General features: G+C 42.8%; 1 protein-coding gene across 10 annotated transcripts; it reads right to left on the bottom strand.

Moving 5' to 3' along the window:
* Positions 1-606: 606 nt before the first annotated feature.
* arhgef11 (Rho guanine nucleotide exchange factor (GEF) 11) lies at positions 607-22,399 on the bottom strand. 10 transcript variants are annotated; one of them, XM_015048431.1, is made up of 43 exons: positions 21,371-22,399; positions 21,056-21,277; positions 18,578-18,592; positions 18,241-18,323; positions 18,032-18,136; positions 15,587-15,636; positions 15,435-15,492; positions 15,161-15,360; positions 14,980-15,051; positions 14,794-14,898; positions 14,615-14,663; positions 14,092-14,162; positions 13,873-13,965; positions 13,466-13,534; positions 13,271-13,375; positions 12,432-12,530; positions 12,207-12,249; positions 12,016-12,112; positions 11,123-11,245; positions 10,648-10,671; positions 10,430-10,556; positions 9,063-9,156; positions 8,503-8,532; positions 8,224-8,356; positions 7,470-7,673; positions 7,256-7,303; positions 6,855-7,003; positions 6,624-6,764; positions 5,902-5,978; positions 5,555-5,680; positions 5,157-5,274; positions 4,737-4,885; positions 4,576-4,651; positions 4,317-4,499; positions 4,138-4,219; positions 3,946-4,017; positions 3,801-3,841; positions 3,079-3,228; positions 2,774-2,998; positions 2,380-2,508; positions 1,896-2,281; positions 957-1,089; positions 607-820 (listed from the first exon to the last, which is right to left on the bottom strand). In XM_015048431.1, the coding sequence occupies exons 2-43, from the start codon at positions 21,088-21,090 to the stop codon at positions 771-773; spliced, it is 4,419 nt and encodes a 1,472-aa protein (XP_014903917.1). In that variant the 5' UTR covers positions 21,091-21,277; positions 21,371-22,399; the 3' UTR covers positions 607-770. The 10 variants fall into 10 exon arrangements, with proteins under 10 accessions (XP_014903917.1, XP_014903916.1, XP_014903921.1 ...); XM_015048430.1 differs by having other exon boundaries at positions 21,056-22,399; XM_015048435.1 differs by having other exon boundaries at positions 14,092-14,129; positions 21,056-22,399.
* Positions 22,400-22,784: the final 385 nt, after the last annotated feature.

The raw sequence follows: 22,784 nt of genomic DNA, 5'->3' as shown, positions 1-22,784 counted from the left end.
TTACGCCGTGGAAGCAAGGAAATTAAACCTACCTGCTTTTTTTCTTCTTCAGTAGTAAACAGAGCAGTAGTGTTTCCCCAAAGTAAAGCAAAAAAAAAAAGTGAAATAATGCAACAGTTCCACCTTCCTGTAGCTTCAATGAAAGCTGAAACCAAACATGAAAAGAATTTTTAAAAAAAGAAGAGTTTTCCACAGTGATTTAGTGAGTCTAGTGGTGCTTGTGTTCGTTTTCCTTACGCAGTGCAATTAAAAAAAAAAAAAAAATGACCTGAATTAATCAGACACAGTCCTTCGGCCGTGAAACGTACTGTCGTCTGCTCCCCGGTCGGGTCCGAACGCGACAGGGGGAGCGCTGGGTTTGGGGGGAGAGATGCATTATGGGTAAAGTGCTGGGGTGACGGGTCCCTAGGAACATTTCCTTACATTAACATTTCGACACTTCTCTGCTCCGCTTCTTCAACCAGCTCTACAAAACACAACGTAAAAAGTCTTGTTTGTTTTTTTTCCTTCACAAGAATCCAACTTGGTCATTTTTTTCTCCCCCAAAAAACTTCATGTTCTTCAAACTTCCTTCTTCACCCTTCTTCTGCTACCTGTTTTTTTTTCCTGCCTCTTTTTCTCTCTCCAGACTTCCATCCTTAAAAAATAATAATCTATCTCCATCGTGCTGTCTCCCATCGTAAAATGAGATGTGCGTTTAGATCCGCGGGACTTATTAGTGTTCAACCTACAGACGCGTGTGGAGATCAGCCGACAGCGAGCAAATCCACTCAGAATCCGGTTGAGAGGATTCTGGGATCTCCCGGGTTTCCCTCCTTACCTGTTAAGGTGCAAACACAACCACAAAAAAAAAAAAAAAAAAAAAAAAAAATAAAAAAAATATGATTAGCATCCAAAGCAATAAGCTTAAAAACAAATATAAAAGACCAAACATCTAAATAACGGCACTCACGAACCGTCTCCTGAGCTGCGGTCCATGGACGGTGTCCTGGAGACGGTTGCCGAGCGGCACGCCTGGTCCTCTGACTCCTGACTGAGGGCGGGATCTCTGAGAGATTCTAGCAGCTTGTGATGGGCCTTCTCGATTTCCTGCAAAGGAATCGAACATCAATACTCGACGCAAACATTAGGAGCTGTTCTTAAGTGCACTTCTGTAAACAAACCCAAAATCTAAACAGAATCACATTCATCCATTAAGCGGAGAAGACGGAATTCAACATGGCGGGAGGAAGTTGGAATTAAAGAACTTTCAGACTGCAACATTTTTCATACATTTTCAACTCAACTGTTATATGACTGGTATTTATTGTAAATACAATAGAACTGCATGAGATATATTTAGCTGTAAATATTATGAGGTCAAGTTTTCCAGCTTTTGTTTTGCTAACTAAAATCCCTACAGCAACATTTGTTATATTACTCTGAATTCAATTGCAACTGACGAGGAAAATCTGTAAAAAATTAATTTTATGCATCCCGTAACAAGAATTTGTCCAGTTTAAAACTCATGTAAGGCTTGAAATGTTAAACACGTCTCTGGTCCTGCCCTAAAATGTTTATGTCAAGCTAAAATCACAAAGTAAATGTACAAAAATGTCATTTATTTTTCTATAATTTCAACACAGTCTCAACATTTTCTATACTGAGATTATGAAAATCATATTTCATCAATTTGGATGAATTTTAAATTAAGGCAGAGGCAGAAAAACAATGTTTCTTCAACAAAAAGCTTAATCAGTGAATGTGCTCAACCTAGCCAGTTGAATTCATAATGTTCTGGTGGTAACGTGAGATAAAGTGGAAAAGCTTGAGCGTTTTTAATACTTCTGAATGTTGCCGTTTGAACCTGATCGTCTTGGTTCCTCCACAGGGGCAACAGAAGACACAAAACTCACCTTCAGCTTGTGCAACTTCCTCATCAAGCCCTCGATGGTGAGAAAAATCTCATCCGCGTTTCTGATCACGTGACTCTGTTGTGCAGCTGGAGGCGGGCCCGTTTCATCATCCTCTTCACCATCATTGTCATTATCGTCTTTCTCTAACTCTACTTCCATTTGCATAGTTTCTGTCTCTGATTGGATGAACTCCGGGCAGCAGGCCGCGACCACTTCTTCTTCTTCTTCTTCTTCTTCTTCCTCCACCTCCTCCAGTTGAGTCTGTGATGACATCACTTCCTGTGGAGGTTGAGGGAAGTAGCTGGCGGTGGGCGTAGGAGGGTCGGGGAGGTCGTCAGTGACGCTCTCTCCTTGGTCTAACGGCATCACCAGGTAGAAGACGTTCCCTAAGAGAGTGGAAAAGCGGCTTTAGCTCGAAAGCCGTCGCCCGAATCAAAGGTTGATTTGAGAGTGGTCTCATGTCAACAGGTTCAGTCTCCATTACCCTGCGTGTCGGCCTCGCCTCTAGACTGCGACGACAGATCGGAGGGGAGGCTAACATCGCTGGCGGTGCCATCAGGGGCAGAAGAAGAATGAGGAGGAGGAGGAGGAGGAGGAGCACCCGCAACCACAGCTACGCAGAGGATAGATGTGTGTGAAGGAAAAGTGTGTGAAAGGGTGAAAGAAGGGGGAGGAAAAAGAAGCATTTTTTTTTTTTTTTTTTTTTTGTTGCAAGCAAATGAGATAAAAAAACAGAGAGAAAGAAAATTATAATCACAAGTCGAAAGGAAACATGCAAAGACACCCAGAATCCAAAGACAAACGTCGTCTTCGGTTTGATCATCATCAGCAAGTGAGAGATTGGAGTCGACCGCTCGTCTTCCCTGCAATCCGTTTACCTCTCCGCACCACCTTGGCGCTGGGCTGCCTGCTTTCTGGGGGCGGAGCCTCCGGCTGCCCGGGCTCCGGCTCGCTCAGGCAGAGGTCCAGGACGGTCTCCAGAGAGTCTTGCCGTCGTCCGTCGGCGTTCCCGTTGCTCATGGTGTTGGTGGGGGTGTCGTCCGTATCGTGGCTCCTCCGGTCCTCGTCCACGTCCGGCAATATGAGCCTCCGCAGCGTTTCCACTGGAGGAGAAACAACAGTAAGTCCAACATCCTCCAAAAATGCTGCTTTTTGACTCCGTTGCGTTCCGATTTCTCCCCACCGTCGTGCAGAGCAGCTTCTGCCACGCCCACTGCCTGGTCCTCATCACAGCTGTTGGCTTCAGGTTGGTCGGTGAGATGGTCACCCAGCATGCCGTCGTCAGCGGAGGCGTGGCTCCCGATAAACTCCGACTGCTCCTCCGCAGGGTGGACTGGTGGATTAGAAACAAAAGAAATCTAAGAATTTAGCATTTTAATGTTAACGTAGTCTGAACTCTAGCTGCCAACCAGTTTGAATTGTTCAAACTTAAAGACCATGTTGGGTTGGAAGGTTGATACCCGATATAGAGTCTCTGAGTGACCCTGTGCGGTCAATTAGTTATTAGCTGAAATAGCCAGAAAATAGGCCAGCCAGCCCTCCTGTTGGAGCCATTTTATGCATTTGGCAAGCTGAGGTGAGTTATCTTTCATTGGTGCAGACAAAGTGTCCACAAAGTGTTGTGGTCAAACTCGTTTTCATTTTTGGGTCCTATCAAGACCAGGAATGTTCTCAAGGGTCAGTTGTGCCAGTATGTATAGATTAAACCTATTCAACTTTTCAAATATTAATAAATAGCTGTCTCTGCATTCAATACTCATTTCTTAAAATGAATTAATACTGAACATCTTTTCACAGCCATCGGTCCCTGCAGGATTTCAGAATTGCTTCTGGGATTTTTTTTGCAATTAAAATCACAGAATTTGTGGCGCTAATCCTTTTTTCCCGTTGCTCATGGTGTTTTACCTTCAGTTAAGGCTGGTGAACTGCTGCGTAGGCTGGGAGAACTGGAAAAACAAAACATACTGAATGAATACATATGCATGTGATTTAACTAAGACTAGGAACTTTTCTTCCCCTTGTTTCTTATCCTCTACATATATATACTCACGATACAGGAAGTGATCCGTGATTGCTCTGTGGAGATGAAGTTTTAATGGTCTTTTCAAGTAAATCCTTCCAGCTGTGAATCAAATAGCAGAAAAGTTAGCAAACCATCCAGACAGAGTGAAGCAGAATGTGACGTCTAAAGGTGAACAGTAGAAGAATGTTCGTCCGTCTGTCGCAGAAGAAATCCACTTACGTGTCTTTCTCAGACGGCGACCCCGCCGCCAGCTCGTAAATCTGCGTCTCTTTGGTGCTGATGATGTACAGAGCTTTTTTGTCTAGAAAAAAAAAAGTACCCAAAAGTCGTCATTTCATTGAAAAAAAAAAAAAAACAGAAAAAAGACAAGGATGTCCAAACTTCAGCAAAGACCGTACCTGTAGCTACGGAGCGGACAAGCAGCGAGTCCAGCTTCACCACGGGACTGAAGGAGGTCTTGGTGTCCGTGATGACTCCTCCTCCTCCTCCCATCCACCGGGACGGGTAGCGCAGCAGCAGCCGGTCGTCAGGGCCTTTCTGGAGGAAGACCAGGCAGTCCGACAGCAGCAGCGCTTGGATCTCTGTGGAACGAGCGCAGACACGAGATGAAACGGACACCAGAGCCGACGTTAGCCGATCGGCGGGAGGAATACCGACCTATCTGCTTGTCTTTGCCGATCTTCCAGACGAGAGGACCTTCGTGAATCATTCTCTTCGTGGTGAGGTCCAGACTCTGTGAGGAAAGAAGACGTTTTAAAACGGTGTTTGATGAATAGAGGACGCTACCAGCGGGGTAAATTAGAAATATTTGGCCCCACCTTAAACTGAGGCGCGGGGTCCAGCCGGCGCTGGTACTGACTGAGGCGCTGCCGGTGCTCCGTCTCCCTCACGTCCTCGTTGACCGCCTTCAGGATGCCTCGGCAACAAGCCTGGGCGCGCTGCAGCGACGGGAGGTCCGATGAGCCGCCTGCAGAAATAAAAAAACAAAAAAAACAAAACAAAACAAAACAGATATGAGCAGGTTTCAATGGAAGCTGAGTGTACTCATTAGCTTTTTCAAGAAAAACTTAGGTAAATTAAGTCGTTATCTTCATAAAACCGCAGGTAAACTAACTCTTTATCGCAAGAAAACCATCAGGAAATTAAGTAATTATATTATCAAATCAAACTGAAGTACGACTGTTTTCGACTCCTTGTAGAGTCACAGATCGTTTCCTTTCAGTCTCCTGCTCCCTCACCCTCTGTGTATTTGATGATCTTGTCGAGCAGCAGAGGATACTTGGTGAGTCTCAGCATCTCGGACACCAGCAGGTCTTTGAGCTGCAGCCTCCGACACTGAGGACTCGCCTCACACTCCTGAGCCGGAGACATGTCAGCAAAACGTCAGCGAAAGAAAACCGATGTCTTTTTTTATGTTTTCTGTTTTGATGGGACTTAGCAGCATTGAATTATGTTTGGGGGTAAAGACAGGTCTGATGAGAGAAGATTTGCAAAACAGCAACTCTTTGCATCTCACTTTAAAAGTCCCAAGGATGCTGAAAGTTTTAGTTTTATAAAATGTCAAACCAGATATGTTAAAAAGACAAGGCAGACATTTTCTTTTTTCAGTTGTTCTGGAGTCGGTGAGCGTGCGGACCTGGATGATTTGGGCGAAGCGTTGATCTTTCCGTTTTTTGTTCTTGATGAGCTCCAGAGCCTGAGTCTGCTGGCAGCACAGCTGCGACGCCTGCTCCTGAAACTCGTTTCCAGCTGCGCCTTCAACCTGAACAACAACAACGAGGGTTAGGAAGGTAAAAAGGAAAAAGACCAGCAGATTCTTATTTAAAATCCCCTGGCATTTCAAACAGACCATAACTAGCTGTTGACTTTTGAAAGAGAAAAATGATGCTAAACCTGCATTGCTAAACATACTTGGAGTGTTTGTTTCTGAAATACTCTGTCTTAGTCCAGCAGAGTTTGGTAAACGCAGCAGGAGTGGCTCACCTTGGCCAGCATGACGTCTCCGATGTTCTGAACGATGGGGCTCTCCCTTCGCTTCTTCATCTCCTCACAAAGACTCGCTACATAGAAAAAAAAAATAATAAATCAACACCGGGGCAGAAATGCAGTATGAAATAAACAAAAATGGCTCCACAGACGTCTCTAGATGTAGCGAAGATCTGTTCAGAGAGCAGCTGAAACACTAGCAATTACATGTTACGATGTTCGAGGCCAAGCACTGAGATTATTAAGTGGAGAAGAACGTTTTCTGTACGTTGTCTTAACCGCAAACGATTATCGATGAGTCCTATCAAAACAGAAAGTATACGTGCTAACGTTAGCCTAGCGCCTCAGCAAACTGCTTCTGATGAAAACTATTAGAAGAAGCAACACATCTTACAGTAGTCGCATATGTGTATTCATGTGTAAAAAAATATGAAGCAATGCATTTTTGGTCAGAGCAACATAGCATTTAATTATTTTAGCACGTAGGAGCAGCTGATAAAAGCTCTCCAGCAGAAACATCATAGGTGGACGAGTTATTTTAACCAGACTTCATAACATCTATAGCAGACTGTACCTTGACAGTGATTTGTAAGTCCTATAGATAATTTTGTAGTTCCAAAATAGTAAAACCGTGACTTCACGAGATCTTTGTGTTCCATAGAAAACATCTTCCAAACTCTAGCCTTGTAGCCTGACGACACGCTGGCACCCGGACTGACCGTGGAGTTCGTAGACCTGAGGCAGGTTTGGGAAGATGCAGGCCAGCTCCTCCGAGTTCAGCACAGATCTCATCTTCCGGTAAAAAACCTTGTCAAGAACACGTAAGGTCCGAAGGTGGGACACCTCAGTGGTGAACAGCTCTGATTGAAACAAAGGGAAGTCAAAGATGACAAATAAATTCCTGACCGCACGTCTTTTTTGTCACAGATCTCGGTGAATGCCAACCGTACCGTAAATGACGGCTTGCCGCTCCACTTCCCTGGGGCTGAGGGTCGCCAGGAGCTCAGGGGGAACCGTGTCCCTCCAGTTCTGCCCGTCAGACACCTCGTCCTCCAGCACCGCGGCGTCTGGCAGCAGGGCCAGCTGCGAGTCCACACTCCTGTAGGAAAATCAAGATGGGGTCCGAGAAAAGGGGGGGCAGGAACAGACAGTGGAGGAACAACAAGAAAACAACGTGGATGAAGAGAAGAACAGAAAAACAATTATTCGAAATAACTCATATTTCCAGAGTCAGCCTAAGTTATTTTATTTTAAAGCCATGATGGCTATTATGAACAAAAAATGTCCCCATTTCTGCCTCTGGGCTCCTATTTCCCTCACTCTGGGTGATCCTTCGTTAATCCTGACTCACCTGCGTCTGGACCGAGGGGTGAATGGGGGTGTAGGGTTCTCAAGAGACCTGAGTGTGGGAGAGTGGAAATAGAGATGCCGTGAGGAAGAAGCTACCCAGATCAGGGGAATGTGAGCGGCTGTTGAGCGAGACCCCTGGACTCAGAGCTGCAAACGGGGAAAAAAAACAAAACAAAAAAAAAACACAGAAGAAGTCTGACAGCGAGAATCCTTACCGAGCGGAGCTGCTGGACGCGGACGACGAGGCGCTGTGCTGGAGCAGCCGGAGGCCCGGTTGCTCCCTCTCCTCGCAGTCCTCCATGTCCACATCGCTGCGAGAGCGGGGCACCGAGTCCCCGCTGGAGATGGTGCCCCGCCGGCGATCCTCGCCCTGAGCCTTCAACGACCCGCTGCGCCCCAAACGCACCGAGACCATGTGGCTGCGAGACAAAACCGGGAAACGTCAAGGTACGTGCCGGTTTCAGCAAGTTAAAATTAAGACCTTTGCAATGCCATCTTGAATGAAATTTAAACAGAAAAAATATGATGGTGGGGGAATTCTGCTGCATTAACATCAAGGTTCACAAAAACTCAAAACTCTAAGGCTAGCTGGCTAAGTAGCTAGCTAAGCCTGACTGCCTTGAGTCACAATGCAATGAAAATGTTTGCGTGCGACTCAAACTTTTACCTGACAGGAAAGTCCCGTGAGGAAGGAAAAAAACAGGCTAGATCAAATAGTCCTGCCACTACAAAATTTAAGCTAGCAAAGGTACATTAGCAGATAGCTGCTGGTAGCCTGGAGTCACACAATGGAATGGAGACGTTTGTGACTCAAACCTTTTGCCTGACAGAAAAGTTCGATGGGAAAAAAATGAAATGCATAAGTAGCCTCCCATGACAAAATTTAAGACCTGTGACTAACATTTATTTTCAAGGATTCAATACATGTTAGTGCCTTAATTTTAGGTAGTTAATTTTGGGTACAGTCACCTGTCCATGCCTTCTTCTCCCAAGCTGCTGGAGGACAGCCTCTGGGGGTCCACACCATCCCCGTCCTCCTCTCCTGGAAGCTCTGTGTGGTTCTCGAACTGCTGAATGATGTTCTTCACGCTGCCAGGACGCACTGATAAAAACACATCTCGGTTCAGTACGACGACAAAAACAACAGCAAAAAGACAGAAAGTAGGGCTGGAACTAAGTCTGCAGCAAGTTAATTGAAAAAGCAAAAGTGAAATAATAAAGAGGAGGGAAAAAAACATAATAATGTACCTTCTGTGGGTGACAACGGGACGTGGAATGCTACAAAACCAAAAATGAGCCGAAAAAGAAACAATTAAATCACGAGTCAATTAATAATTATTAGAAAAAAAAAAAAGAAAGCAAAACAACATGGTGAACAAAAACCAAAATGAAATTATTATGATTGGAAATGAACAGTGAAAGGGAGAGTTTCAGGGTGTTTTCTATCACAAGTTATTGTAAATAACAAAACTATAACAAGATATGAAAACTTTATAGAACACAGATCAGCACAGCAACCCGTGGCTGCACACTGCCAGGTCAGCTGACTGAAAGAAGGCTACAGCACTTTACAAGACAAAAATTGGTTTTATGAAAAATATTTTCAGTTTTAGGAAAACAAACTGTATAAGTTAATGTATTATTTGTCTACATATATATATATATATATAATCTGTTGCTTTTCTGTATGAAATAAATGTCATAGAATCATTTTATTGAATCTTTTGCTGTAAATAGAGGATCTAGTATTTATTTGAGGTTCATTTTTGTTTAAAACTGTGTGTGTGTGAGTGTGTGTGTTTCTTTACTGGACTGAGATGTGCTCCGGGGTTTGCCGATGTACTTCAGGATGGGGTTTCTCTTCTTATCCTCTCCATCTTTCTCTTTCTTCACGCTGCTCGGCTGCAGAAAGACAAAACATTTGTAAACGCAAGTTTCGTTTTCTACATCCGTTCGCTTAAAATATGTGCTAAAACGCCAAAATCTCCGGTGTAGGATTTGTTTTTTCCTTCTTTCTTGAGTGTAAACACTGAAAAAAACATAATCAACTTGATGCAATCTAATGTATCAAGTTTAACATTAGTGTTAGTTGATGTTAAAATGAATAAAGGTGACAAAAACAGCTGATATTCCAAGAGGATTCTAGAAAACATGGCAGAAAACAAGTTGCAAAGTGCGTTGGTGTTCACAGATAAAATTAAAACAGGTTTATATTGTTTACGGTTTAATATTAAACTGATACTCTAATAAACTCCAACCTTTTTCCGGGCAGTGAACGCACCATGAGAAAGCCCTGAGTCATGCCTACTTTAACACTCTTCGTTGTGGATGCTGTGACTGCAGGAGGAAGACTCACTTATTTACACAACCAGCGATTGAAAAAGCAATTTGAGAGAAAACTATTTGGTATCTAGACATATCGGTTGTTCAAGCTGTTTATTCAGACCTAAACAGGAAGTGAAACTTTCAGGTTGTAACTAGAACACTAAACTGATTTAATTTTGTTTTGTACATGTTATAGAAAACGCATGATTTTGAAAAGATAATGATAATTTGTGCTAATCACCATCCAGTCCTTCCAGGATGTTGCAGAACTAAAACTATTGATTTTATAGCATCTTTTTTTTTTTTTCAAAAAGTTGCAATTTTTTTAAGCTTCATTTTTGCCCCAAGATGGACTTATATCACTTATTTCATGTTTTATGTGAAATAATCCACCAACCAAGACTACTTCATCAATATTCAGGGATTATTGACTTAAAACAAACTTCTACATTGTGCTAAAAAGTTACTTTAAAGTTAGTTTCATCTTATTTTAAGCGTTCTAAGATATTTGAAGTAGAAACTAGACCAAAGATCCGTGGTGAGATCTGGTGTTTCTGCAGCGTACATAAACTCTCTGCTGACTGAGAGCAGAGTTCAGCGCTTATTGGAAGCCAAACAGCTTGGAGTTATCAAGGTTTTCAAGTTAAAACGTCCATTAAAGTTCGGGGGCGGATTTGGTTCCTGGGATATTACAAGCTATAAAAACAAGAAAAAACTTGCTTCCTCTGTTAAAGATGAACTACATGTGCAGCAGCGACTGCTTTTCTCAAATCAGACGCTTATGTATCTACTTATTTATTTTATTTTATTTTTTTAACCAGCGCAGATAAGAGTCCCGCCTTGTCTTTACCTTTTTGGGTTTTAAAAAAGCCAGCCACTTGTCCTTCTCCGTGCTCAGGCCGAGGAAGACCTTGGAGTCTCTGAGCTTGATGCCGGAGTGCCGCAGGTAGAGGAGGACAGCTGAGGCCAGAGGGGAGCTGCAGTGAAGGAGAGAGAGCCGACGCGATGAGGCCAACGAAGAAACAGAGAGCTGCTAAAGTGTCGAATAGCCGATAAACACGCTTTTACCTTCTGTCCTCTTCATCCTTTGATCTGGAACGGGGAAAAAAAACAGACAAAAAATAGTTTGCTGATTGGATCTGCAGCGGTTTAGCTACATCCACAGGCGTTAGAAACGGAAGCCCTGCCGTCTCAGTCATGTGACAGAGAATCTGACGGTGTGTGGAAAAAGCCGAAAGCGCAAGTGTCACATGGTTTCCAGCCTTTACATCTGGAGCAACGACCTTTGCTATGCTCGTTTTGCTGCTGCTGCTTTGTGATTAACTATTTTATAGGACTCTATAAACACCTGAGCAGGTGGACCTACTATAGAGACAGAAAATCAGTTTCAGTTCCTGAGAGAAAAGCTTTTTTTCCCCTCTCTCTCTCTTTAAAGGGAAAGAGACTTTCCTAATTTCCTAACGTCAAAGTGAGCCAATCAAAGAGGAAAACTACGGACTACCCTTTTACGACTTCCATTCACGAAGGCAGCTTCATGACTCACAGAATCTCCCAGAGAGCGGCGACCTGTCTGTCCACCACCTGCTTCTCCTTCAGGGGGTCTCCATCCAGCTGACGCAGGTCTCCTTCCCCAAACAGAGAGCCCAGACCAATCATCTGCTTGTTCCTGCCAGGAGACATGAACACAAACTCAACAGGTTACAAAAAAAAAAAAAGCTATAAAATAAGAGGTTTTTTTTGTACCAGGAAACAGAAAGCAGAAAATCCTATACATATAGTGGTTTTACAACACGCAGTAAATGAGCGATACACACAAACCTTAAGATCCAGTTACAAAAGCAACTGAGGCAGAGAGTCTGCTGGTTTCAGTAAGACGCAGCTATGACTTTATAAGATCGTTTTAAAGCCACCTGGAATGAAATTTAAGATTTAAAAACTATCTATCTATCTATCTATCTATCTATCTATCTATCATTAGCTAGCTTTTTTGCTTCATTAGAGAAGGAAGAGAGTTGGAGGTTGAAAAGTAGAATTAATTTATTTTTTTCATCTTTGTTAAAGTTGGCATGAATGGTTACTGTTACTGTTGCATTTCTCTGAATTTTTACAAAGGTTTAAATGTAACTACAGCTGAACTAAACAGAGTTCAAAGCCAGAGTCCCACATCAGAATCTGCAGGGTTTAAATTCATATCCTTAGACTAAACTAAAAGCCTTCAGACTCAGACTTGCACCGTCCTGCGTTTTTGCACCTGCTCTTTCTCTGACTGAACATTTTTTATTAAGGGTCAAGTTTGGGTCAAGATCAGCGACCACACGGCAGCTGTGATAAAAACACAAAAACAAACACCTTGTAGAGCTTAAACTCAGTCAGAACAGACATCTTGGATGGAAAACGGTGTTGAGTTTTGGACTGCAGCATCCTTAAATGACACACCTGTAGTCTTGAATCTGATCCTGGATGTCTGGCAGAACCTGCTGCTGCAGCTCGGACAGAGGCCCTCGGATGTCCTCCTGGGCGTGAAGGCGGTTCTCTGACGTTAATACAAACATTAATGATAGAATATAAAAGGATGCACGAAAAAATAACTGGTGTTATATCAGATTATTAATGAAGCCTCCTGTTACCTATTTCTGTTAGAAATTCCTCGCGCACTTTGATCTTCAAAGGCTGTAAGAAAAATGTTCCAATGAGTTGGCGCACTGAAGGTGTAACATTATGGTTAAAATTGTAATAATGTATTTATTTTCACATTTTACAAAAAAAAACCCCAAAAAACATTACTATTGTCAATCTCTGCAAAACACATGTATTATCACAGTGAAAACATTAGTTGTTACATGGATACGTACAGCATCAGGATCCAGGAAGTGGGAGCAGATCTGAGGCGCGAGTGCACGGGCGTCTTTAGGGGCGGAGCCTAAATACGCCTCTACAGACAGGTAGAACAGCTGTGGAGGGGAGAAGACGTGAATGTAAGAAACTAAGTCCCAGTTTGGATGATGTGTTTTCCAGGCACATAGTGCCATTTTAAGGCACAATAAAGTAACTATGCTAACTTCAGTTGTTTCAAAAAATGCTACATATATCAAATATGACTTGTAAGAAATTTTACTTTGTAATTTTACTTTGAAATTGGGCCTCTGTCTCTTTAAAAATTTCTACTCTTTCTGAAACTCCGCCCTCAGGAAGTCATCACAACGTGGCTCCTCCATTAACCCTTTAACAACACTTTTATCAGCGTTTCACTGAGAAGTAGCTCCATTAATGAGCTCAGCAGATGTCCAGTAACACCAGGGGTTTGCTAATTGCTGCTGGCTAGTCTGAAGGAGTTGAGTGGGGGAGTCAAATGCTGGAGACCTTGCTACTTTTGTCTTGGATTTCTGTTCTGTACTTTGTCTCCAAGGCGACCTGTTCCAAATGTAACGTTATCACTTTTTTGCCCTTTTATGCACCTTCCTCTACTTCTGACGTCTTAAAGAATAAAACAGATGTTGGCTCCGGGACTAAAGCAGAAAAAAAAAATTGAAATCACTGTTTATGTGTATTCAGAAAGCAACATATATTCCTGACTCAAATTTCAATCTTTTTAGCATCAAGAAAACCAGACAGTGTCTCATATATATATATATATATATATATATATATAAAATTAGCTCATTAGAGCAAATCTGTTTAGCTCTGAACTGACCAGAGGGTTTGGGTCCAGCAGCTGGGTGAAGACGTATCTCATGAACACCGTCATGTGTGCCGGCCGTGACTTCAACAACTCGATGTCCTGGAAGGGACCGTCCATCTGTGAACGGGTTCAAATGAAACAAAGTCAGGATGAAAAGCAGTCAAGTGATTTGGGGGAAATTAAACAGAAAAAAAAACACACACACACCTCATTAAAGGCATAGCCATCACCTTCTTCATCTTCATCCTCAGGGCTGATAATCTGGGCTTTGACACCCTACGACAGAATCAGATTGAAGAACAATTAGTTTAATTCTTCAGTCTGAAACGCATCAAGAGTTGTTTTTATTTATTAATTGTGTTCAGGCAGAAAACGCCAAGCCTAAACAGGCTGAAACAAAACCAACATCTTTTTTTTTTTTTTTCCCTTTGTGACATTGAGATTTTTTTTTAAAAGCCGAGTGAATCAAAGTGTTGCAAACGGAGTGCGTGACGACGTTCCTGTTTCGGTAAAATAACAAAGCAACAATTGTCGCAAAAACAAATAAATAATGAATGAGTAAATGAATGACAGAGAGAGAGAAAAAAATGGAAGCAAATGTGTGTCTGTCTCACCGTGTCAGACAGGGTGTATGTGTCCGAGTTCTGGCGTCGGTGATAGGGGGTCCTGAAGGATAATGAGGGGGAGGAGCTGGGACTCTCAAAGGCCTGGGGGCAACGGGAGGGGAAGGGGGAGCCAGGATGAACGGGATGAGTGGACATTCACATTCACATGCACAAACACACACACACACACACACACACACACACACACACACAGCAACAGCGTGTTACCTCCAAGTCTCCTTCACTGGAGTCCATCGACAGCCGTCCTGTGAAAGAACAGGAAGATCTGTAACAACTTCCTGCAAAAACAACAACAAAAAACACTTTTACAATGACTCTGAGGTGCGTTGCAAAAACATCCTCGCATTTCTTAAACCAGAACTTGTCATGTTAGAACCATGACCTTCGACGTATTCCCGCGACACAAACTGGTGCTTTGATAAGGAAGTAAAAACAGCGTCCAAAGACATCTCTCTTTGTGAAAATCTGAAAAGTGTGGCAAGCATCTGTGTCCCTAACATGGCGCATTAGGGCCATTGTAAATAAAAAGAGAGAAAAAAAAAATCCATCAAACAAAAATTTGAGGAAGATACAAGATCTTATAATTTCCTGATCCTCTCGTACTAATCTAAAATTTTCTGAAATGAAATAAATCTATTAAAATGGGAAATAAAACTTGATATAATTTCTTTTTCAAATTGATGTTTTATTTTAATTTTTAATTGATTTAATCATTTAAAAGCAGACAAACCTTCTCCTGCTTGGATGTAGTTTGTGACAGATTCTGATCCCGTTCCCTCCTGAGGAGGAAAACGACAGAAGAAGAAAAGAAAACAAAGTAATCATCCTAACATGTTAGCCATCCCATCCTGGTATCACTTGTTACTTAAACTTTTCTTTTTTTGATTTGCTGCTTCTTTTTCTGCTGACCTGATTCTGAATCTTGACTCTGACTTGGTGAGCTCTCCTCTTGGCGCTCTCGATGCGCTCGTCCAGCGACGGCGACGGGTTCTTCAACCACTCCTCCATCAGGACCTGCAGAAACAAGCAGCTTAATGGAGCAAATGTTGTGACTTTTAAACAAACAAATGTCTTTTTCTGCATCAGAATTCCCACCTGGAGTTCAGCCTCTTCCTGCTCCAACATTTTCCTGAGTATCTGACTTGCATGTTTTTGCACTTCTGGATCCTACAAAAACGTTTAACAATTTTTAGAGAGAGAGAAAAAAATTGTTTGAAAAACTTTTTTTAGCCAACAAATGTAATTCAAAAACAACTTTTAAAGGTTTTCCAGTCACCTGTAGCGGTTTGGGTCCAGTGATTCTTTGGGATGGGGTGCTGCCCAGTCCGGAGGGTAAGGGCGGAGGCGGAGGGGGTAGACCCTCCCCAGCCAGGGAAGACCTCTGATTGGGCGTAGGGTCTGAAGGGAGGGGCTCCAAGGGCACGGAGGTGGCGGACGGGGGCGGTCCTTGTAGTGTCAGGGCGACGTACGGTCCGGCTGCAGAAAAACGGGACAGCTTTAATAAAACCTGAGGCTACGAACACCGATCCGGCGGAGCTCATCAAACTCACATTTTATGAGCTTTACCACTTCCTGGTGAGTCATGGTGGAGACAGATGAACCGTTCACCTGAGAGGCAAAGTTAACACAAAGGAAGAAATCTCAAAACAACAACTTCCAGATTAAAAAAAAGTAAACAAGTTTCGGATGGAAAAATGCAAACCTTAATGATCCGGTCCCCCTCATGTACCCCGGCTTTGACTGCAGCGCCACCTAGGATGGAGATCAGGCATGCAAGTCAAGCAATGAATGGAAACTACAGAAGGTCGTAGGTCAAATGAGGGCTGATTATGACGAGAAAAAAACTATACAGCTTATTTAACCCTCTTGCGGTCTTAGCATAGCAAATGTCATGGTCGGAAAACTGGGTAGCGGTGAGGTTGTCCTGTCAGACCATCAGTTTCCATAACAACACACATAGTCCACTGGACCGTGCAGAGAGTAAAAAGACTGTGGGATCCAAATGACCATAATTTGCATTCGCATGTGGCTTATTGTTCGTAAGGAAACGGTACATCATGTGTCTCGCAGTGTTAGTCAAGATTTACTAGGTGCGTCTTTGTTTTGGTTCACTTTCACATTGAAGTTTTGGAAGTAAACGAAACTTTCAGTTAGAGCTGGGCATTTATCATATTGTTTATCACTGATCGTGGTAAATTTAGTGATAACAATTTAGATTTATAGCTTTAACAATAAATTCCTATTCACGATGTTCAAAACCATCCAAAACTGTCGGTATTGTTGGGATTGTTACAGTTCATATGGCTCACCCCTACTTTCAGGACAGCATCGTGCAGTTACATCACCTGTCCATTTGGGGGTGCTGTAACAACCCGCTGCCCATTAGCATCAGTAAGCCAGGCAGTGTGCTCTGATGCAGATGGAGCCGTTGCCAGGATTTAAACGTTTTCAGATCCTAGTTATGTGTGTCAGCCGTACCTATGAGAGGCATCACATCCTCTGTTTGGTTTCTCTGAATATCAATGTGTTTTGTTTTCCACTGTAAGCCAACTGCACCAGGGTGCATGTTGGGTCAATACTTTGGTTCGTTGAAAGCAGCTCTAGTGTGAAAGCGACTTTAATGGCGTGGAACTGGGGTTTTCAAAGTGTTCGAGAAATAACCTTGACAACGCTGTGGCACTGGAGAGTCTTCAGATCCATCCCATGAATATCCAAACTTTAAATAATTATGATCATACTTCCTTTTTTTAATTATTTTTGCTTGGCCCAGACTCTGTCTCCCTACTTGATGCAGCTTTATGTACTAGAAATCGATCCGTTTTGTCTCTGGCTTGGGCTTGGTGAAGTTGGCTGGATGTCTGCAGTTACTCCTTCTGTATTTTATTTTCTTCCCTCCAGACGGAGGCAGTAGAGCTCAGAGCTGGGACAACAACCCCAAGCAGTGGACTTTGTTGCCTAACAAAACTTGTGCGAAAGCCAGCAGGTCGATAACAGACAAAGGAGAAAGGTGAGGTGAGACTTGTGATTTGACTTCCTTGTCAAATCACTGCTCTCTGCTTCTCTGAATCGAGCTGAACTAATTAAGCGAAACTGAAAGCACAAGACTCTAAAACTGACTCATTGAGAAACTACACGATAAGTGCATTAGCTAGGCTATCTTTGTTTTTACTCTCAATCAATCTTTGAAATTCTATAGGTGAAAAGCAACTTTCAATCACAAATGATGTTGTCCTCCAAATCAATATGATGTCAAGGTACATAAATGGGAAGAACGCTAAAGATGAGTGTGTTTTGTTTTTCTCTGTAGGAAGCTGTACACCTGGCAAAAGAATCAATGCCAATTCATTTTATGAGATAGACCAAAACAAGGCAAAGAATATAGACCTGCTGGGACGATAAATTGTCCCAGTAAACCATAGTATTGCTGTTTTCAGACCATTTTCAAGTAACACATTAATAATGGCATGATAGTGCTAATTTGCCCTCTCAGAGATCAATAACCTTTAATTTTGTGAAGAACACTTAACACTGGAACTGGAAGACATTTAAATATCCCAAACTAAAAAACAACAACTAAAATCTTATTTTTTTTATTTTTTAAATTCAAAGATTTCACAGCTGATGGAACCAAACTCTTTGAAAAACATGTTTCTCCCCCTCGCCTGCGGGGGCACTGCACCAAGAATCCCTGAAGGAAGCGACACAAAAGAATCAGAAGAAGACATGAGCGCTACTTCCAAATGGAGTAGTGTCAGATTTTGGCGGTTATATTATTTCCCTTTGGTGTTTGGTAAAAGGCCCTGAGCCAATTCTCCAGCTGATGCTAGACACATGTTTGTTTTGGTTCCATCGACCCAGAATGCCTTGCACTATAGTCTGTTTCCTGCTTTTGGAGCCGTCTCTGGTCCATTTGCATTCAAATGTGCACCAGAGTTTACTTCAACAAAACTGAGTCCTAGTTTTGTAGGCAAACTAGAGTTAGCTGTTTTGGTTTGGGTCAGAGTTTGATTACGTGTTTTCCCCAAACGAACCAGACTTTCTGCACAAACAAAAGCCGGTTCGATTACACCAGACTAAACAGTGGTTGGTGTGAATCCAACTTCCCCTTCATTCTGTGGCAGTAGGATATCCTTAAAATGATTCTCACCTGGTCGGACGTTCTGCACTAGCTTGACTCTCTCTCCACAGACAGTGAAGCCGAAACCGAGCTGGTCCTTCTGTACCACCACACACCTGTGGACCAGACCAGGACCTGGCCGGGAGGGGAACGTCACGGTTGAGTTTGACAGACAAAAATAACTACGGCACTAAAGCCAAGGGTTCGTTCACGAGCCAGAGTAGCCAGTGTGTACTTACTTGAACTCTCATCTATCGTCACCTCTCTCTGTTGGCTGGCAGGGGCTCTGCGCTCCGAATCGCCAGCTGTCAGACTGTTGAGCCTGAGTTTAAAGACCAAAAAAAGAGCATCTAAGCGTACAATTATATCAATTTAGAGTAAAAGAAAGAAGTCTGAAAGTAATGAGACCTGATAAACAAGAGACAAATGAGAAGTGACCGGAGCAAACCACAAAACACAAAGTAAACCTTGTAATGAGAAGCAGAAAGTGAAGGAAGAGATACGACACAAAGAAGATCTCATATGAGTTTTGAAGATGGACACCAACAAGAAAACAGCGGGCACGAAACAACTCACCAAGCAGCAAAAGGGCTGAAAGCGAAGCATGACGGAAAAGAAGGAAACACAGATAAACAGAGAACAGAGATTCAGAACAACAAACATGGAGAATCGAACAGGCCGGAAGAGGGAAAGCTTTTACAAACCATCGGCAGACCCTTTCCTCCTCCAGATTGCAAACACTCGAGAGCAGTCGGGTCTTTCAGTTTAAAGGTGATGAATGAACAGAGTATACTCATGTTTAAGGGTCAAGGTTCACAGAAAGCATTTCAAAACACGGCTGCAGACTGTGTGCACTTCCCCCGCATATTGTAAGTGTTATTGGGACTACTTAATGTTTAATGACTGAGGCGAGGAAGGGACAGGGGGGAGATTTCAGTGTTTATTTTTCTGAAGGGACCGACGTAAGACAGTAGGAAGCAGCAGCAGCTGTGCAATGTCCAATCACGTAATCAGTGGAAAACTAACAAAGCGACCTGATTTCCGGCACAGAGCAGAAGAGAACAAATGTCTGGTTATAAGTAATAACCTGCCAGAGGGTCTAGTAGCACTTTTTAATCAATATTAAGGAATCATTGGCCTTTTTTTACAAGCCTCTATGTCTTGCTGAAAAGTTCATTTTAAGTTTGTTTTACTTCAAATGTACTTTGTGTTTCTGCAGTGAACACTTAGATGAAGGCTTTGTTTTAGGCACCTTTTGATACAGTATCCTTGGTTACAAGTAAGTATAGTGGATCTAATCAACCTGAAATACTATTCAACAATTTCAGAAAGATTTTCCTGACATTTTCATCCTTTAGCTACAGTAATTTATTTAGCTTTGTCGTGTGTGCCCTCAAAACCCTGTTATCGTTGGCATATATCGGAGACTCGTTTTTGTCAGGTGTGGAATCTAGAAGGAATGTGAAATCCAAGTTCATAACAAAATCTATTAGCCAACAATTACAGCAGCCTTTTGTGACATTATTATTGCACACACACTGGTGTCACGATGAAGGTAATTTTGAGAGATATTCAGCAGCCCTAATGAAAGCCGAAAGATCAAAGAGTCATATCAAAACAGAGGATAAAAAATGTTAGTGCTAGCTTAACGCTTCAGCCTGCAGGACCAAAATATCAACCTACCAAAAATCGTACCTTGACAAAATATGTCATAGTGCAGAAAAACAGACGCTGTGATGACCAGACTGCCAATGGTTAGCACGTGAAATGGGACACAATACTGATAAAACATGTAATTCTTCTGCTAATAGTTGATATAAGTCAACGACTCAAACACTAATTATGAAATAGATCCATTAACTGGTTTTGAATTGAGACATCCCTGCAAGGTGGAATTCAGATAGCGATACTATGAAGGAAGAACAACACTACTACTTCTTCTGTTGAGAAGAAAGTGGTAAATCCTAGGTGAGAATCAACTTCTTTACATTTGGATGTTTCTAGTCTATTCTCGTGTTCAGAATAAGTAAAAATCTCAGAGTCAGATTGACACATTTGCTTTCAGAACGATTTACTCTGCTTCCTAGAAGCTCAACAAGATCCAATAATGACAATTTCATTCTTTCAAATGACCTAAACCGGTAGTCTCCAACTCCAGCCTGGAAAAGCTACTGTCCAGCAACTTTTAGATCCAACCCTGTTCAAATATATCTCCATAAAATGAATGGCTCTTAACCTGGAATTATCCGTTCCTAATGGCATGCTGAAGATGCAACTGAGCCATTCAATTGAGATGTTTTAGAGCAGAGCTTAAAAAGGTGGAGGACAATAGATGTCAAGGAGTGGTACTGGAGACCGCCAATGTAGACTAAGAGAATATTCACCCAGGAGTTACTTGTGTCTGACCTATCTCATGCATAATTGTGCACATTTAAAGATTAATATACTTGACTTGGTAGAAGAGTCAACTTTTGTGTTGTTTTTACAAAAATGCGTTCATGGCACAATCTGTGGGCATCACTATTGTCTGCACACACCCAAACACGAGCAATCACTGCCGGGCAGTAGTCCTACCTGAACAGGTGGGTGTGTTTTTCACTGGCCACCTTGCTGTCACATGACACACAAAGAAGGTAGTGGGAAGCATTGGACGAAAGCGTGAGAACACACCGGGGAAAACAGCGAACAGTGAGAGAGACATGGAAACACACATGATAAAGACAAAGGTGATCAGAAACACAGCGCGGGTGATGGAAAGACATTAGAAAGGCAAAATCCACGGCAGCACAAGGGGGTGTAGGGTACAGACGGTGGGAAGGCGAATGAAAGTAGGCGGTAAACTATTGGCATGTCTACACAATGTAGCCTCTCTTCTTCTAGGAGGTTGTTTCACCATCCCTAAAGTCAACCTGTCTGACCTGTTCTTCCCACAGTCAAACCGGACTTCGGTCTGATAAAAAGAGAGCACTGCGTTTTTACGGAAGGCACCCGAGATAAGATGCCAACATCAGGACCCCATCTAGACGTAGAGGATGGCGGACGGCAGGCTCGTACCTGTCCAGGGTGGATGTGGGCTGGCGGAGGTTCATGTCTGCACTCCTCTGCTTCCTTGTGTGGGATCAAACACAGTCACTGGGCCACTCTTATCATCACCATCTCTTTCCCCGTTCAGTTCGTAGTCCACACAATGGGGCTCTCTGTTGGGCTTTGATCAGTCCTTGAAGCTACTTGGATGCTGGTTCAGATCAAACAGACAGTCCCTCATGTTCCCATGCACTGTAGGGAGTTCCAGCGAGGTCAGTGGGGACTTGAAAAATAAAGTGCTGTTGAAACAAACTCACCCACCCAAAAAAAGCTCCCCGTATTTACCTGATAATGACAAAACCTGTATAATCCAGAAAGTGTTAGTGACTTAACGTTGTGGTTTCGCTGTAGTAGAAATGGATGAAAGACAGTCTGCTTCCTCAAGGGTCATCAATCATGAATGAATGGCTGATATGTCTGACAGGGCTGTAGATCAACAACATCCACGACTTTTAAGCCCATTACTGAACTTAACGGAATCACTTGGAGCTTAACTTTAACACCTAGAACAAGTGCTACAGATAACAACAAAGGATTAATTTGAATATTTAGTGCTAACCTTCAACCACAGACTCTCTCCCACACACTTGCCAGGCTTGTTTACATGTGGAGCTTGTAGCAGATGCTCCGATCTAACTAATCCTCTCCATATATTTTGTTTTCAGTAGTATCGCATGGCTATTTTCAAATTTAAGCACAAATACCCCTGCGACTAATCTAATACGTAGAATTTTCGGGGGCCCGCTACATCCAGCCGACGTTAGCTGAGGGGAACTGCCACTACCAATAGGCCCCTTTCGACCACCGGCATGGCGTTAGCGCGCACGCCGACCTTAAGCGCCGCGTCCCCGGCTTGCAGCAGCACCAACGAGCCGACGAGCTAGCTAGCTAACCGGGTAGCTCTGCAAAGCGAAACCACCGCATAGCTTTGGCAACATTAGGATACGTGGTTGTCTATACGCACTGGACTCCTTCGGTGTGTGTGTATATGCTGCTAGGTATATCCAGAGGTCCCGTTCTGTTGCTATTTCAGACGCAGAGAGGCATGTTAGCGAGGATAGCTGGACGTTATTCCAGAGGAGTTCCAAATCCCAAGCAGGTTCCCGTTCTCTCATCAAAACACTGATTTAATCAAAGGTTTGTTTCCCTGTCGTGATAATGCAGAGGAGAAATCCAGACGCAATTATGATATCCGTCGCTCTCGATACAGTGCCCGTTGTTTAAAATAATGATCTCCGCTGTTCTGTTATCTTGTTGTCCTGACTGCTGATCAACCAGCATATCTTCAAGGATCACGAGCTCAAAAACAGTTGAAACAGCGACCTCGTGTGGGAAAATTGCAATCTGTAGCTAAGAAAGTCTGGAATTGCCGGATTTCAGTGCATTTTGGTGGTTAAAATCTAAAAATACGTTTTTAATGCTGTTGGGAATAGTAGGTGTAGGAGGAGCTCTCGTTATCTAAGTTTCATCATAGAATCATTATAGGTTGTGATGACTATGGGAAGGAGTTTTGTTGTAGTCTTGTGAAGCAAATGCTCTTTATTTTACAAATCATTCTTCTTTCATCTCTACAAGTTCCAGAGCAGTCACCATAGCAGAGCCACTCTTCTTTATCAGCTTGTGTAAGCAACTGAATCTGGAGCTGCTACCTCAATGGATGACAGCAGAAGATTGCATCCTCTGCAACAGTCTTTTAAAA

Source organism: Poecilia latipinna, unplaced genomic scaffold, assembly GCF_001443285.1.
Source record: "Poecilia latipinna isolate Pla-1442-1.1 unplaced genomic scaffold, P_latipinna-1.0 Scaffold884, whole genome shotgun sequence".
NCBI classification, from domain to species: Eukaryota; Metazoa; Chordata; class Actinopteri; order Cyprinodontiformes; family Poeciliidae; genus Poecilia; species Poecilia latipinna.
This window is presented reverse-complemented; position numbering and strand designations above follow the sequence as displayed.

Bases quoted from the DNA above. Each gene is read 5' to 3' on its own strand.
- arhgef11 (XM_015048430.1), bottom strand. From the start codon at position 21,090: ATGAACCTCCGCCAGCCCACATCCACCCTGGACAG. The intron at 14,664-14,793 runs GTCAGCAGAAAA...TTTCCTCCTCAG, and splicing joins GAGTCAAGATTCAGAATCAG to GAGGGAACGGGATCAGAATC. The intron at 12,531-13,270 runs GTCAGTTCAGAG...TCCCCTCCACAG, and splicing joins TGCTGGACCCAAACCCTCTG to CTGTTCTACCTGTCTGTAGA.